The sequence below is a fragment of the Nematostella vectensis genome, chromosome 15 (assembly GCF_932526225.1).
Source record: "Nematostella vectensis chromosome 15, jaNemVect1.1, whole genome shotgun sequence".
Taxonomy (NCBI): Eukaryota; Metazoa; Cnidaria; class Anthozoa; order Actiniaria; family Edwardsiidae; genus Nematostella; species Nematostella vectensis.
Window position 1 is genome coordinate 10021409 of NC_064048.1, and position 13555 is coordinate 10034963.

A 13555-nucleotide genomic window follows, 5' to 3' on the forward strand; every position below is an offset into this window, starting at 1 on the left:
GGAGTTATAATTAGATAAAAAGAAATGCCCGAGAAAATTAAAGTAAAAGAGATGAATACTTGACTTTGCGTCGTTTAATAAAAGCGACGTTTCGACCGGAGGCACCGATCGTCAAGTGAAAGTGTTGAATTCAGTGTTAAGCAACGGATATTTGTCAAATACATCAGAAAGAGAATGCGTTTTAAAGAATGCTCTATCGTATAATTCTAACCGTATTTTCAAACCCTAGCCTTGCCTATTTATCTTACATTGTAAATGGAACTCTAGTCCGTAGCCAGGATTTTAAGCGTAGAGGGGTGGGGGGGGGGGGGGGATGAACCGTTCAGTAGACCATTTCCTCTTAGGTAACTCGTCCTTCTTTAGAGCGGACCTTCCAGTCGAGTGGGGGGTTTCTTCCGATGAAAAACTTGTAACCTATGCTTTTTACAAATTTTAACCAAAAAAAGAGAAAAAAGCATGCTTTTTGTGTTTTTTTTTTCTGTTCCTCTGCCTCCTTTTTCGCCATTATTGATATATGTAGTTAAATATTATGAAATAATCATCTTTAGCCCCTCCACCCCTGGCCCTGCGATATGTAGTTCAATCTCTTTCTACAGCACATTCTTGTGGGGTAGGGGGAGGGGGGCCTGATGACATGTTACACTTCTGCCCCTCCCCCCCAATGCTGTCACTCTGATACGCATCTAAACCTCTACAGCCCAAATGTGGACCTTCTTGTCTCCTCCAGCAGCGCATATCGCTAGGTGACTATGCCATGATAAACCGCCACCGACCCTCAGGTCACAGGAGACTGGTAACTAGAGAGAGAAAACACAGTGAGTGACCACTTTTTTTATATGTACTCTAGTCACTGCACTTTTATAGCCCGATTCGTTGTTGTGTGACCTTCCAGAATCCAAAATTCTTTCATTTTTGGGGAATAGCACATAGTCAATCAAACCAAACAATCAAAACCAGACAAACCGCTACCAAAGCTGGGGTCTGACTAGACGCTATTCCCAAACGAGACAAGGATTATGGCTTCATCAAGGCCGTGCAACAACAAATTTAGAACAACAAATCTGTAAAGGGGCAAGATAAAAAAGAACATTGGTATATTGTAGCAATATCTGATGGAAATGGTAATGTAGTCAATGTTGATGGCAAGAGTGTTTATAATGATGGTGAAATGATGATGTTAGTGATGATGTTAATCATGATTGTAATGATGTTGATAATGATGGTGGTGATTAAGATGATGATGATGTCAATAAAAATGGTAATAGTGTAGATAAAGGTTATACAGTATCCATTTGAAGTCAGCATTAATGTTTTTTTTTAGGTTGCCAATGGGGGGGGGGGGGGGGGGCTAAATGAATATTTCTTGAAAATAATTATTTATATAATAGTATAAATATGATCATTTGATTGACACCTTTTGATGACCAGCATGATAAACTTTCACTTGGTTGCCAGGGCGACCAGATGTTGCAAACAAATTACTGTGGCTATGGGACCATCTAAAACACAACATGCCACATATTGCAAGATCAGTGACCCTATTAAGGGGAGCAATCTATAAGACAGAAGGGTTTTGTGAAAGGGGTTCCCTTTGCTTTCTCCCTGTTACTTTATGCTAAAAACCGAAAAAAAGGCTTCCCTTTTAGGATATTTCGTTGTGTTCATTAATTGCCTGAACCTGAGAGGCTCCAGGAATGTTCCCCTGGGTACACCCCAAATACGCACCTGAAGTGAGTAACTCCCCCTGAGTGTCCTTGGGAGCTAATGTCAGGCAGACTGAAAATAAGAAAAACAAAGTAAAATGTCCCTTTTTAATGAAAAAACATGAGAAACAGCATTTAATCTATAAAAAAACACTTCTCAGCTAAATTGACAAAATAAATTTTGGCCGAGATAGCAAAAAGGGTGTGGTCAATAGCAATTTTAACCACTAAACAGATGGCATCAAAAAAATGTATATGGTATTAAAGCTTGTTGCTACAATTTCCTATGAATAGAGTATACAGCAAGAAGGAAAATCATCCTTGGCTAACATATTTATATCTTACCACACTTCAAATTCTACCTTTATAATGCTTTATAGTTCCCCTCCTGCCCCATTCTGTTACCCATTTATACTTCACATACCTTGATTTAGACACGTCCCATAAATGCCAGTCATCTAGAGCGACCGCACCCACCCTTAGAGCATCTGTCAGCGCCCAGTCTGCATCCATTAAGGGTGCTTGGGTGGTACTAATTGACATAATAGGCTGTTGACTGACAAGGTCGTAGAAGCGGATGATGCCTTTCTTCTCAGCAACCATCAGCTAGGAGTGAAAAAAATAATTTTTATATATTTTTATAAAACATCAAACTCTGGTGAAGGGGATGAAAAATCCTATAATCCATCAGCTTGGATATTATAGTGCGATAAAAATATTGTACATAGTGTTCAGCTGGTACATGCAAGCTTAGAACCTTCAGCAGGTAATTACTGACATCACTAACAGGCTACCAAAGTTTAGAAAAGTTAGGTCTGGTACTTGTTTTGCATGACAGAATAACTTGGGAGTGAAAATTTTGAGAAGTCTACCTTGTTTGGTTCGTTAGGGTTCCATTTGACTGCCATGCCTGGTGAGCTGAGGGGTATACATGCTTTTGTTGCCGACGTCTCGACATCCCAGAGTCTGCAAGTGTAATCATCTGTACACAATAAAATCAAATAATACAAATGTTACTCTTTTAGTGCTTTATGCTGTACAAGTCTACAACAAATAAAAATTGCTAAACAGCCAGATTAGGTGCTGTAGTTGGAATAGCATTGCTTTGTACTGTTATTGCCCTTGCCTGTCATCACTGGGTTCCAGGTTTGATTTCCAATTCCTACTTGAGTTGAGACAACCAAATTTTGGTGTGAGCATATGTCTCCTACTCACTCAAAGTATACAATGAAATGGATACACTATTGTGTAACATTCTGTTGTGCATTTGGAATTAAACCTAGTCTTACAAATTAAATAAATATATAAAAACTTGTGCCTTTGTGGCACAAATGGAAACTTTGTGTTTCTTTGGGGTTTCTGCTTCACCGTTCTGCTCTCCCATTCTCCAAAACACCTTTAGCACAATGATAGGTATAAAGAAGTTTTTATTTCTGAATTGTAAAATCCAGTTAAAACCCTTTAATAGGGGATTTGTGCTAAGAGATTATTTGACCTTTCTGGGTGTCAAACTCAAAGCAAAATAATCAAACAAACAAAATCAGAAATTACTATGCCTGTCACACCAGAAACGATGAAAAAATCTAATCTTTAAATATAACTAAACCCTTTTGGCTTTTCCGTAAGTGCTTCATATATTGCTTGTTGTTGTTGTTGTTATTTTGCCGCTTAATGACTGAGCATGCGCTTGTTTGCCACCAAAACATTCACATAATCTCTTAGCACATGTCCCCTATTAGAAATACAAAATAACCTACCGCTAACAGACGCAATCTGCTCCCCTCTCAGGGGCTCATAACAGCAGGCATTGATGTAACCTGTGTGTCCAGTCATCAAGCTGACAGATGTGTCTGCCTTTCCACTTGTTGTAAAGATGCGTAGCTGCTTATCACCACCAATACTACATAACCTGAAAACCAAATGGAAAACAGTTTTAACACAGGCTGTAATACAGTTCAATGAAGAAGGCCAAATACACCACCATTTTGGACTCTTTCACAATACCAGTTTACTCAAAGAATCAATTTCCTTTAGCTAATTCGAGCAAGTAACTCAGATCCTTTCCGTTAAAAATTGTTGATCAAGTATCTGACTTCAGTTGTTGATGGTTGTTTAGAAGTTTTACAAAAAGACTGTTGTATTTTCAAATGTATGTAGTAGACAAACAACAAAGGGGTGCTGGATGGTCTACCAGTGCAAGTGCATTTTTTCAGTATGACAGGTGTTTAAAGCCCAGATGGTTACAACATTGGATAGGTTGTGAAGCTTTGTCAATCCAAACATGCAGGAATTTTTACACAGAAAATAAATATATATAACAAACCACATGAACATCCAAGCATGCAGGAATTTTTACACAGAGGATGAATTATATAATAATGAACCACATGTCATTGTTCATTGCCTTGTAGTGCAAGGACTCCAAGTTGCAGGAGAATGTTGGTTGCTTCTTTTTCAATAAATGTAAACATTTATTTAACGAGGCCTCACACACTTACTGGACTGTGGCTGGCAAGTGCGTCACAGATGTCACGGGTGACCAGGCAATGCCCTGGACGCGGGTCCCATGATGGAAATCCGTCACATGCTCAAACTGGAACTCCTGCGTATCTTCTCCAAACTGACAGACGGCAATAGCCAGACGTTTATCACCCCCATAGGCAATAAGGCTGGAAGATCTTTTAAATGGCGAAAACTCCACAGTGTGAATGATTTCCAGGCAGTCAAAGGTGAAGCTGCTCAAAGTATTGTCTTCAGGTAGTACTCCAGACATGTCTTTGACTGTTTTGGCTGTAACTTAAAAAAAGTGAATATTATCACAATTTTTACATTTATTCAGATTTTCATACACAATACATATCATGGCCTAATTATGAGACCTAAAGCAACAAGAATTAGTACAAGCTTGAAAATTTTTGTAAAAAAAATTACTATAATATTGAGTTATTTTATTCTTCTTAATGTTTATACATACCATAATTCGTTTTTGTGCAATTTAAAAAAAACATCACAAATTTAAAGACTCGCGAAAAAAAAAAAATTTGGCAAGGATTGCAACAAAGATTGGTTAATGGGGTGCGCAATCATACAGTAGGTATCTTATGGGAAAAGCATAGTATTTGAATCTTCCTTAATAAGAAATTACCCACGGGACGGGGGTGGGGTGGGGTGTACAGGCACCCCCTGTACACCCTACCCCCCCCCCCCCCCCGCCTGTGTACGCGCCTGGTATTACTAATATGTTCTATTACAAATTACAAACTTGATTGCCTTACAGTAATCCAGCTTGTTCGATTAAGTAATATCGATTGTCATCGACTGTTGACTTATCGATATTTATCGAGAAATTGGATAATCACACTTACTTGCTTTTCACTTCTATTGTCTGATGACAATGTTGGATCGCATTCAAAGCTAAAACCATACAACGTGAAGCTTACTTTTATTTCTTGAACTCTGCCGCCATTTCTGATTTCATGCAGCCTGGCCTTCTGGCAAGGAGGAGATGGTAATGGGGCCTGGGGCTAAGAACGGTAAAAAAAAAATAGAAAAAAATGGGACAATTTTTTTTCTCTTTTTCAAATTCAGATGTTTTTTTTTTTCATTTTTAATTGGTTTATTGTCAAAAAAATCAATGCGAAATCAAAATGGCCATATATCAGGTAATGTGCTCCCTGTCTAAAACACCACAGGGACCCCAAAGTCAATTCATTACAAAGATGGCGGCCTTCAAATAGAATTTTTGATTCATTGAAGTTTCTGAATGCCAAGGCATAGAAACAAGTCTACGAAGCCTACAAGATCTGAGAGAGCTAACATGATCAGCTTTTCGCTCTGGGTCGTAAGACAGTAAGCACATTCTCTATGATTTCGATCTCTTTTATGCTTGTGTGCAGACCATCACTATCTGTAGTAGCAGGTAGTTTTGATAATTCACCCTTTTAAAATTTGTGCAATACTTAAACAAATTATTCAGTATTTCTTTAGCCTACAGTTTACGCACAGTTTACCCAGAATCATGATCGCTCCCTCAAACAAGCCTCACAGGCTAAAAGTGCATTCACTTAATATCTACCTTGTCAACACTTTCTAAATGATTGAAATGGCGAGGGTTTTTTTCAGGCTGGTGAATTGAGCAGAAGCATAAAAATGAGCCTCTAGAAGTATTTGCACGGATCTGACCCTTAGTGAGAATTCTCTCCTGTTAAGGAGTGTACAAGACTCACAATACCCACCTATAAGCTAACTAATTTCTGCCCTGAATTTAATTAATGGTTTTTCTCTTTCTGTTTTATACTTCAGTGGCGAAACCATGGAAAATCGTCTGAATATTTACCAGGGTAGGTGAACTTAATAAAAACAGGCAGTTCTCATAGGCATAGGCCCAAACATTTTAAGAAAATTACAGGTTTCAAGCATGCTCACCCCAGGCTCTTTTAGACCATTTAGAAAAGCGACAACCAGTGATTGGTATGTTAGCATGTGTTAGCAGGGTGTGTCCAGAGGGAGGGGGGTCTCTGTGGGGTCAGGCACCCACCCCTACTCATGTGATGAAAATGAGTTCACTCTGGTTGACCCCTTTGTTGGTGATTGAGAAGACATACTCTGATCTTAGAGTATGGCAATGGAACGTTAGAAGTTTTAACGGCGACAAGTTTGAGCAGATACGATGCTTGTTGGTAAATCCAAAGTCTGACGTGGACGTGTTAATAATCACGGAGACCTGGCTCAATTCTACGCATGATGATGGCGAGAAACACATTCCTGGTTATAGGATTGAAAGGAAAGATTGTCAAAATGGAGACCATGGTGAACAGAGATCAACTCTAAACTGGAAAAAAAAACTATTAAGGAAACATCTTAGGGTCCTGACCCCGTACGAAGTTCTGCTCAAGGTTAAACCAATCAGCTATCGAGCTATGATTTGGGGTTTGCACGGCGGAGATCTGAGCGGTTTGAGCCAATCAGACGTTATAGATCTTGGTCACATCAAGGAGGTGTTGACATACAATAACCAGACTACTCTGTATGACATAAATATCTGGTTATTACAGAGGTCAAAGCCTTTGTTAATTCTCAAACGAAAGGTAAAACAAAACCTCTGAAAGTCTGAACGAAAACACATTCCTTTGACTAAATACAATAAGCTAAAAAGGAGCGACATTATTTCCACAGGTTTTCTTTTATTATTTCTCAAATTGATACTTTTTGTGTTTGATATGTGTATTATTTTTAGCTTACTTGAAGGGTGCTAATTTGGCGGGATTGTTTTAAGAACAGTGTTCTCAAATACTTTAACATCCTTCGGGTATCTCCTCCTTAGAGTTAATCGATTAACTCCAATATAATGCCTTCCTTATTTTCGGAGTTTATGATATTTCTTTAAAGACCTTGTATCCCAGAAGAGTCCTTGCTTTATTTTCCAATTTCAACTGGAAGCTTGGCAAGCCTTAGTCGGCCACGGCTGACTTGTTACTTTGCTTTCGTTGTAAATGCGCATGCAACCATACAAAGACCATCTTTGGTCGCTTAACAGTAAACTCGGAATGATCAAGCCGGCTATAACGCGAGGCAACGCGAGTTGTAGTGCTCATCATTGCAATTGGTCACAAGACACAAAGCGCAGTCCTGCTCTTGCATTAGCCAATAATGATACAATTATTCACTTCCTTTAGCGCAGGACTGCTCATGTATCAGCGAATCCCGTATTTAGCGTAATATCTGAACCCACGTGAACTGCTACCTAGCGCAGAGCAACTATGCCACTTGGTTTATCTACTCGGCTTAGTTTCGTATTTTCAATCAAACATATTGATAAAAAATAAACATGTCACTATATAGTTATGAAAGTGAAGCGAAACGGGAAAACTTGTTCTTAAGTCTTCTCCAACAAATCCAAGTTGAAACTCTTACAATGTAGCCCTGCGCTCGCATTAGCCAATAATGATACAAGTATTCACTTCCTGTTGCGCAGGACTGCTCATGTATTAGCGAATCCCGTATTGAGCGTGATATCGGAACCCACGTGAACTGCTACCTAGCGCAGAGCAGCTATGCCCTTGTCCCTGCCACTTGGTTAATCTACTCGGCTTAGTTTCGTATTTTAACTCAAACATATTGATTAGAAATAAACTTGCCACTATATCCAGAGTACTTTTCAATTATCTGTTAAGAACTCGCTTATTTTGAGAAATTTCGGACTCGTTATGAAAGTAACGCGAAACGGCAAAACTCGAGCGCAGCCCTGCGCTCGCATTAGCCAATAATGATACAATTATTCACTTCCTGTTGCGCAGGACTGCTCATGTATTAGCGAATCCCGTATTTAGCGTATTATCGGAACCCACGTGAACTGCTACCTAGCGCAGAGCAGCTATGCCCTTGTACCTACCACTTGGTTAATCTACTCGGCTTAGTTTCGTATTTTCAATCAAACATATTGTTTAAAAGTAAACATGTCTATAGTTATAAAAGTGATGCGAAACGGGGAAAACTTGTGAGTTAATTACGAGTTTCGCGCACGACTGCCCCGTTTAGTGCTAATCTTTCAAGATATTTTGCACTTCACTGTTAGCAAAGCGGACGTTATCTTATCAAATCAAAAATAAAGAATGATCAAGCCGGCTATAACGTGAAGCAACGCGAGCTGGAGTGCTTATCATTGCAAGTGGTCACGAGACAAAAAGCGCAGCCCTGCGCTTGCATTAGCCAATAATGATACAATTATTCACTTCCTGTCGCTGGTGGAGTCTTGATGTATGCCGCACAACACCTCAACTACAAGCGAATGACTGAACTGGAGGAAGACGGCACGGAGTTACTGTGTATATGCGTCACTCCTTTCAAGTCTAATTGTCCGATTTTTGTCGTGGGGATCTACCGACCGCCTGATACAACATCTGATGGGGATAAACAACTGGGGACAGTCTTGGAACGTCTTTACGTAAAGAACAAAGAAATTCTAATCCTAGGTGACATCAACGTGAATGCATTAGAACCACAATTCCGTGATCATCGTCTTATCAGGTACATCACCAAACTTGGTCTGTATCAGCTCGTTAACCATGTAACTCGTCCAGAGAGCAATTCCTGTGTTGACCATGTCTACTCCAGCCATCCTCGTCACATTTCCCAAATCAAAGTTCCCAACATAGGTCTTTCAGATCACATCCCCGTGGCCATCGTAAGAAAATTTTGTAAGACCAACAATCATTGTATCACCTATCGCAGATTTAAAAACTACAAAAATCTGGAAGCAATCTAGAAGTCCAATTTGACGGTATGACTCTTGAAACTGTAACATCTACAAAATTACTCGGGGTGCAAATAGAAAACACGCTATCATGGAAGAAGCACAGCGAATATGTCTCCCAAAAGATCCGGAAACGCCTGGGGCTTCTCCGTAGAACAAAGCACTTCCTGTCAATGACAGCAAGAAAAATGTTTTTCAATGCTCTAATACAGCTTCTAATGGATTACTGTATAACAGTTTGGGGGGATAATCTCATAGAGCTCGACAATACGATGCTCTTACTTCAAAAACGGGCAGCACGAATTATAGCTGACAAGAAATGGTACGATCACTCGATGGCGCTATTTGAAGAGCTCAACATAGAGCCTTTCACTAAACGAGCTAGGAGAATCAAGTGTACAATGGTATTTAAAGTCCTTAATGGAATGGCTCCAGACCACCTCATGGCTAAATTCAAGAGATTTGCTGACGTTCACTTAAAGAACACTCGCCAAGCAAAGAACGATCTCGTGTTACCGAGGATAAAACATAATTTATGGAAAGATAACATTCGAGTACAGCGGCGCAAAACTCTGGAACTCGCTCCCACGAGAGACGAAGGAGTGTTGATCGTTTGGCTCCTTTGCTATGGCTCTCCAAAAATTAACATTGTAAATTCATGTATATAGATAATGTAAATAGATAATGTATATAGATAATGTATATAGATTTTTCCCAGTTCACCTAAATATCACTCTTTATTTATTTATTTTTTTATACGGTCGGCTTTGTTATCGCACGGACGGGCCCTAAAGAGCATCTGTGTATTGCTCTTTGAATTTCAATATTTTACACTCAAATAACAAAATAGGTTGATTGCAATGTACCTAAAGCTTCACATCTGAAAATCGGGGCTTATTAGAGATAACGTTTATGGCAAAATGTGTACCAATGCTTGTAGTAAAAGGTGCAAATACACAAATTTCAAACAGCTGTAGCCAATCTGAGTGTGCCATATGCCTTTAGTATATTTCGTTGTGACTCATCTCCTTACATTTTCCTGATGGATCTAGTGACCTATTACCAGAGCTAAGGGTGCTGATTTGAACTTAATTGATCCATGACCAGAGCATTGCTACTCTGGACCCCACCCCACCTTTTTCTCTAGCACCTGGTTAGCTAAATGTAGAAACAGGACATCCAGCTTAAAGCTGCATTGTCACCATTTTTTTTTTCGGTCGACTATGTAACAATCTCCGATGATTTTTAACGGAAACACAAAAACATTTTCAAAAAAAGGGAAAGAAGTGTGTCTATTGAAAGAATGTGGTTGATCATTTAGAGCGGATGGCCTGTTAAATAGCGTGGATTTAAATAGATCCTATTGTCTTTCAACGGTTGAGGTTTCCATCGGACCTTCGGAAGTTATTTGGTGACAATTCAGCCTTAATGCCTTTATCCAAGAAACATGGGATGCACAATCCCCTATAAAGAAAGCCAGGTTTTCAAACCTTAAAATAGAGATCTAATGTAGACATTTGAAATTCTAGGTCACTCAGATACAGTCCTTTCAGATAAAGGAATTCAGCAAGCTAAACTGGTAGCTAAGAGGTTACAAGATGAAAAGTTCAACTACATCTTTTCAAGTGATCTGCAGCGAGCTTACAAGGTAGGCACCCATGGGAGGGGGACTCTGATAAAAACCAACAGGGATGATCATCGGCAAAATCGATTTAACCCCAAGGGGGGCACTTTTGGCGTGGTACCCCTAAGAGATAGAAAATTGATAGTTGTCAAAGGAATTTTTAACCCTAAGAGATGACAGAATCGGAAAAAAACATTAGCAGTTGGTCGAATTTTACATCCTAAGAGATAACAGAATTGGAAAAATATGTTAAACGTCCCCTTAGGAATAGCAGTTGGTTGAATTTTATACCCTAACAGATGGCAAAATGGGAAAAATCCTTCAACACCCCCTAAGGGATTGCGGTTAGTAGAAATTTTATACCCTAAAAGAGGTGACAATCACCCCTGTCTACGTTTCTGGAGAATCCCTGCCCCCTGGGGGTTAGGAGTCAGCCTTGCTTTACCTGACTAGAGGTGCACCAAGGAGTTCAATAATGGGGAGGGGGTAGCGGCAAGGATTTTGAGAGAAAAAAGGGCAGTATATTAGTAGATTAATTGTTCTTTTGTGAATTTCTTTATACTACTTCATATCTCTGAAAATCCACTACTAAGGAGTTCATGTGTCGTAACTCGCATTGGTTCATGGGTATTGAGTAGAACTAGCTAATTCCTGGTATCTGAATGCCACATTTATTATGTTTACAGGCACATACTAAGCTTACTAAGCTAAAGCTTTCCAAACCTGAATGGATTGTAATTTATTCACAGTTATTTACCCTTGTATTTGATACCCATGAAATAATGTGGTTTACAATTTATGAATTCTCCTTGTTCAACCTTATTTGAAATGTGTGTCTAAATATATTCTTACTAAATTCTATAATGAAACATAAACCATAATTTAAATAGACCATAAAGAAATAAACCATACTTATTTCCTCTTTTCAGACAGCAGAATATATTTTAGAAGCAAACAAGTACAAAGATGGATTGGCTGTTACAAGAGATCCAAGGATTAAGGAAAAGGTACAGTTTGAGCCTTGACCTGTCACATGGCAAAATAAGCTATGGAAAAATAGTTTCTTTTTATCATACAACTTTATTTTCGCACATACAATCATACAACTTTATTTTCGCAACATCATGTCATTCATCATTATCAATATACTATCGTTGTCATTGTCATCATCATAATTAACATCATCATCAATGCTGTCATCATCATCACCATCATAATTATCATATCAGCACCATTATCGACATTATCAATACCACCATTATTATCACCATTACCACCACCATTGCCATCATCAGTATCATCATCATCGACGATATAATAATATCGAAAAAATTTTTCCTATCATCATGAAGCTACAACACAAATATTTCCATTATTATTATTACTTTAGACGTTTTTTCTTAGTTTTATCTTTGAACCTGATCATTTTTATTTTGGTCATTTTTATGATAGGGTTATGGCATAATGGAAGGGAAAACTAAAGCTGAGATTCACGACTTCTTGAAAACTCTTGGAAATTCGCACAGTTTCGTGCCAGAGGGCGGGGAATCTATCGAGCAGCTGTATACAAGAACTGTGGCATTTGTCAATGAACTATGCGGGAAAATCGTGCATCTGCAAAAAAAGAAGAGAAAATGTGTCGACGCTACGCATCGTGATGAAGCAAAAGACGAGCACATGACGAGCACGTGCTCAGAAGAAGATAGCTACAAGAAAGAAAAGGCCACGCACGTGATAAGCACGTGTTCAGAAATGGATAACGGTTGGGAAGGAGAGTTCACGCATGTGATGAGCACGTGTTCAACAGAGGATAGTCACGAGGGAGAAAACGTCACTCACGTTATTAGTTCAGCAGGAGGTTTTAAAAAAAATGTAGGATCTAGAAACAATGATATTGAGGGATCAAAGTCGAGAAACGTGTATAACCATCCGCAAAACGATGGAAAACAGAGTCATCTGGGAACTTGCGCATATGGAAAAGAGACATTTAATTCAGCAGCAAATTTAGGCAATCCGCGAGCTCCTGCAGATTTAACCCTCTCCAAACCAGTGTCTAATGTACTAATGGTGGTCCACGGCGGAACGATACGCCAACTAGTCCAGCACTTCAAGCGTCGAGTACCGTCCTCTGAATTCGTAGGTCCAACAAAGAATAAGCTCGGACGCAGTGTTAGCCCTAACACTGGGGTCTCTAGATTCGAGGTTTGGGTAGACGAGGCGAGTGCGCAGATATCTTTTGTGCGCTGTACTATGCTATTTGATGCATCACATTTGGAGGGGGATGTAGACGAAGTAGACATTGACAGAGCTCTGTAGGTACATCATACCACAGGAAGACAACATCTACGGTTAGGATAGAGCTCAATAAATGCACCAGGCTTTAAAACAGACAGAGAATACATACAAGCAAATAAACAAACGCTTTAAGCCCCGGTAACGTTTTTCCCGGTATAGGCGAGCTCCCTGTGATATCCAGCATGACTTTAAATCGCAAACAAACTTGGAAGTTTTGGCATGATTTCTAGGACATTCAGAGTCTTACGATCACTCCATTCAAGCGATCAAAGCGTGTAAAAAACACGCATACGAAAGTATGCATGCAATTGCCTGCTATCTAAATCTTTTAAATTTTGCTGGATCATTTTTTTCGAGATAAACTGGATACGTAGGGCTCCCGTATGTCCAGAGGCTTTTCTTCTGACCGAATTAAAAATGTTTGTGTAGTATAGGGGTTAGTAATATTTTGGGTTTTGTTCAAAGTTCACTTGTTTGACTAGATTGAGATAAATAAATTGGATTTTCAATATGTTGAGATTTTTTAAACGATGTTTCTCTTCTACTGCCTTGTGACAGTAGAAGTAATTACAAGAACTCTTTTCCCAATAAGTGCGCCCTCCACGACCTCGAGTTTTGGTGTAAGCGCCCCCTCCCCAATGTTATCCGATTCTCAACGTATTATGGCGTAGAATCGCCGGG

General features: G+C 39.3%; 2 protein-coding genes across 4 annotated transcripts; one reads left to right on the forward strand and one right to left on the reverse strand.

Moving 5' to 3' along the window:
* Positions 1 to 179: 179 nt before the first annotated feature.
* LOC5514522 (nucleoporin Nup37-like) lies at positions 180 to 5217 on the reverse strand. Of its 3 annotated transcripts, none has more exons than XM_048722766.1 (8): positions 5144 to 5217; positions 4202 to 4499; positions 3461 to 3612; positions 2576 to 2685; positions 2128 to 2309; positions 1726 to 1776; positions 1415 to 1499; positions 180 to 797 (listed from the first exon to the last, which is right to left on the reverse strand). In XM_048722766.1, exons 2-8 carry the CDS (start codon positions 4474 to 4476, stop codon positions 684 to 686), a joined length of 969 nt encoding a protein of 322 aa, XP_048578723.1. In that variant the 5' UTR covers positions 4477 to 4499; positions 5144 to 5217; the 3' UTR covers positions 180 to 683. The 3 variants fall into 3 exon arrangements, with proteins under 3 accessions (XP_048578723.1, XP_048578722.1, XP_048578721.1); XM_048722765.1 differs by having other exon boundaries at positions 4202 to 4493; positions 5069 to 5191; XM_048722764.1 differs by having other exon boundaries at positions 5069 to 5191.
* A 173-nt stretch (positions 5218 to 5390) lies between these two features.
* Positions 5391 to 13385, forward strand: LOC5514555. Its single transcript, XM_001634684.3, has 5 exons — positions 5391 to 5552; positions 6006 to 6043; positions 10485 to 10603; positions 11509 to 11586; positions 12032 to 13385. The coding sequence occupies exons 1-5, from the start codon at positions 5467 to 5469 to the stop codon at positions 12893 to 12895; spliced, it is 1185 nt and encodes a 394-aa protein (XP_001634734.2). The 5' UTR covers positions 5391 to 5466; the 3' UTR covers positions 12896 to 13385.
* Positions 13386 to 13555: the final 170 nt, after the last annotated feature.

Coding starts and splice junctions, on each gene's coding strand:
- LOC5514522 (XM_048722766.1), bottom strand. CDS start 4,476: ATGTCTGGAGTACTACCTGAAGACAATACTTTGAGCAGCTTCACCTTT. Junction 2,310..2,575: donor ACCCTAACGAACCAAACAAG/GTAGACTTCTCA, acceptor TTTCACTCCTAG/CTGATGGTTGCTGAGAAGAA. Junction 798..1,414: donor ATCATGCTGGTCATCAAAAG/GTGTCAATCAAA, acceptor TTCTCTCTCTAG/TTACCAGTCTCCTGTGACCT.
- LOC5514555 (XM_001634684.3), top strand. CDS start 5,467: ATGCCAAGGCATAGAAACAAGTCTACGAAGCCTACAAGATCTGAGAGA. Junction 5,553..6,005: donor TCGCTCTGGGTCGTAAGACA/GTAAGCACATTC, acceptor TTTATACTTCAG/TGGCGAAACCATGGAAAATC. Junction 10,604..11,508: donor ATCTGCAGCGAGCTTACAAG/GTAGGCACCCAT, acceptor TCCTCTTTTCAG/ACAGCAGAATATATTTTAGA.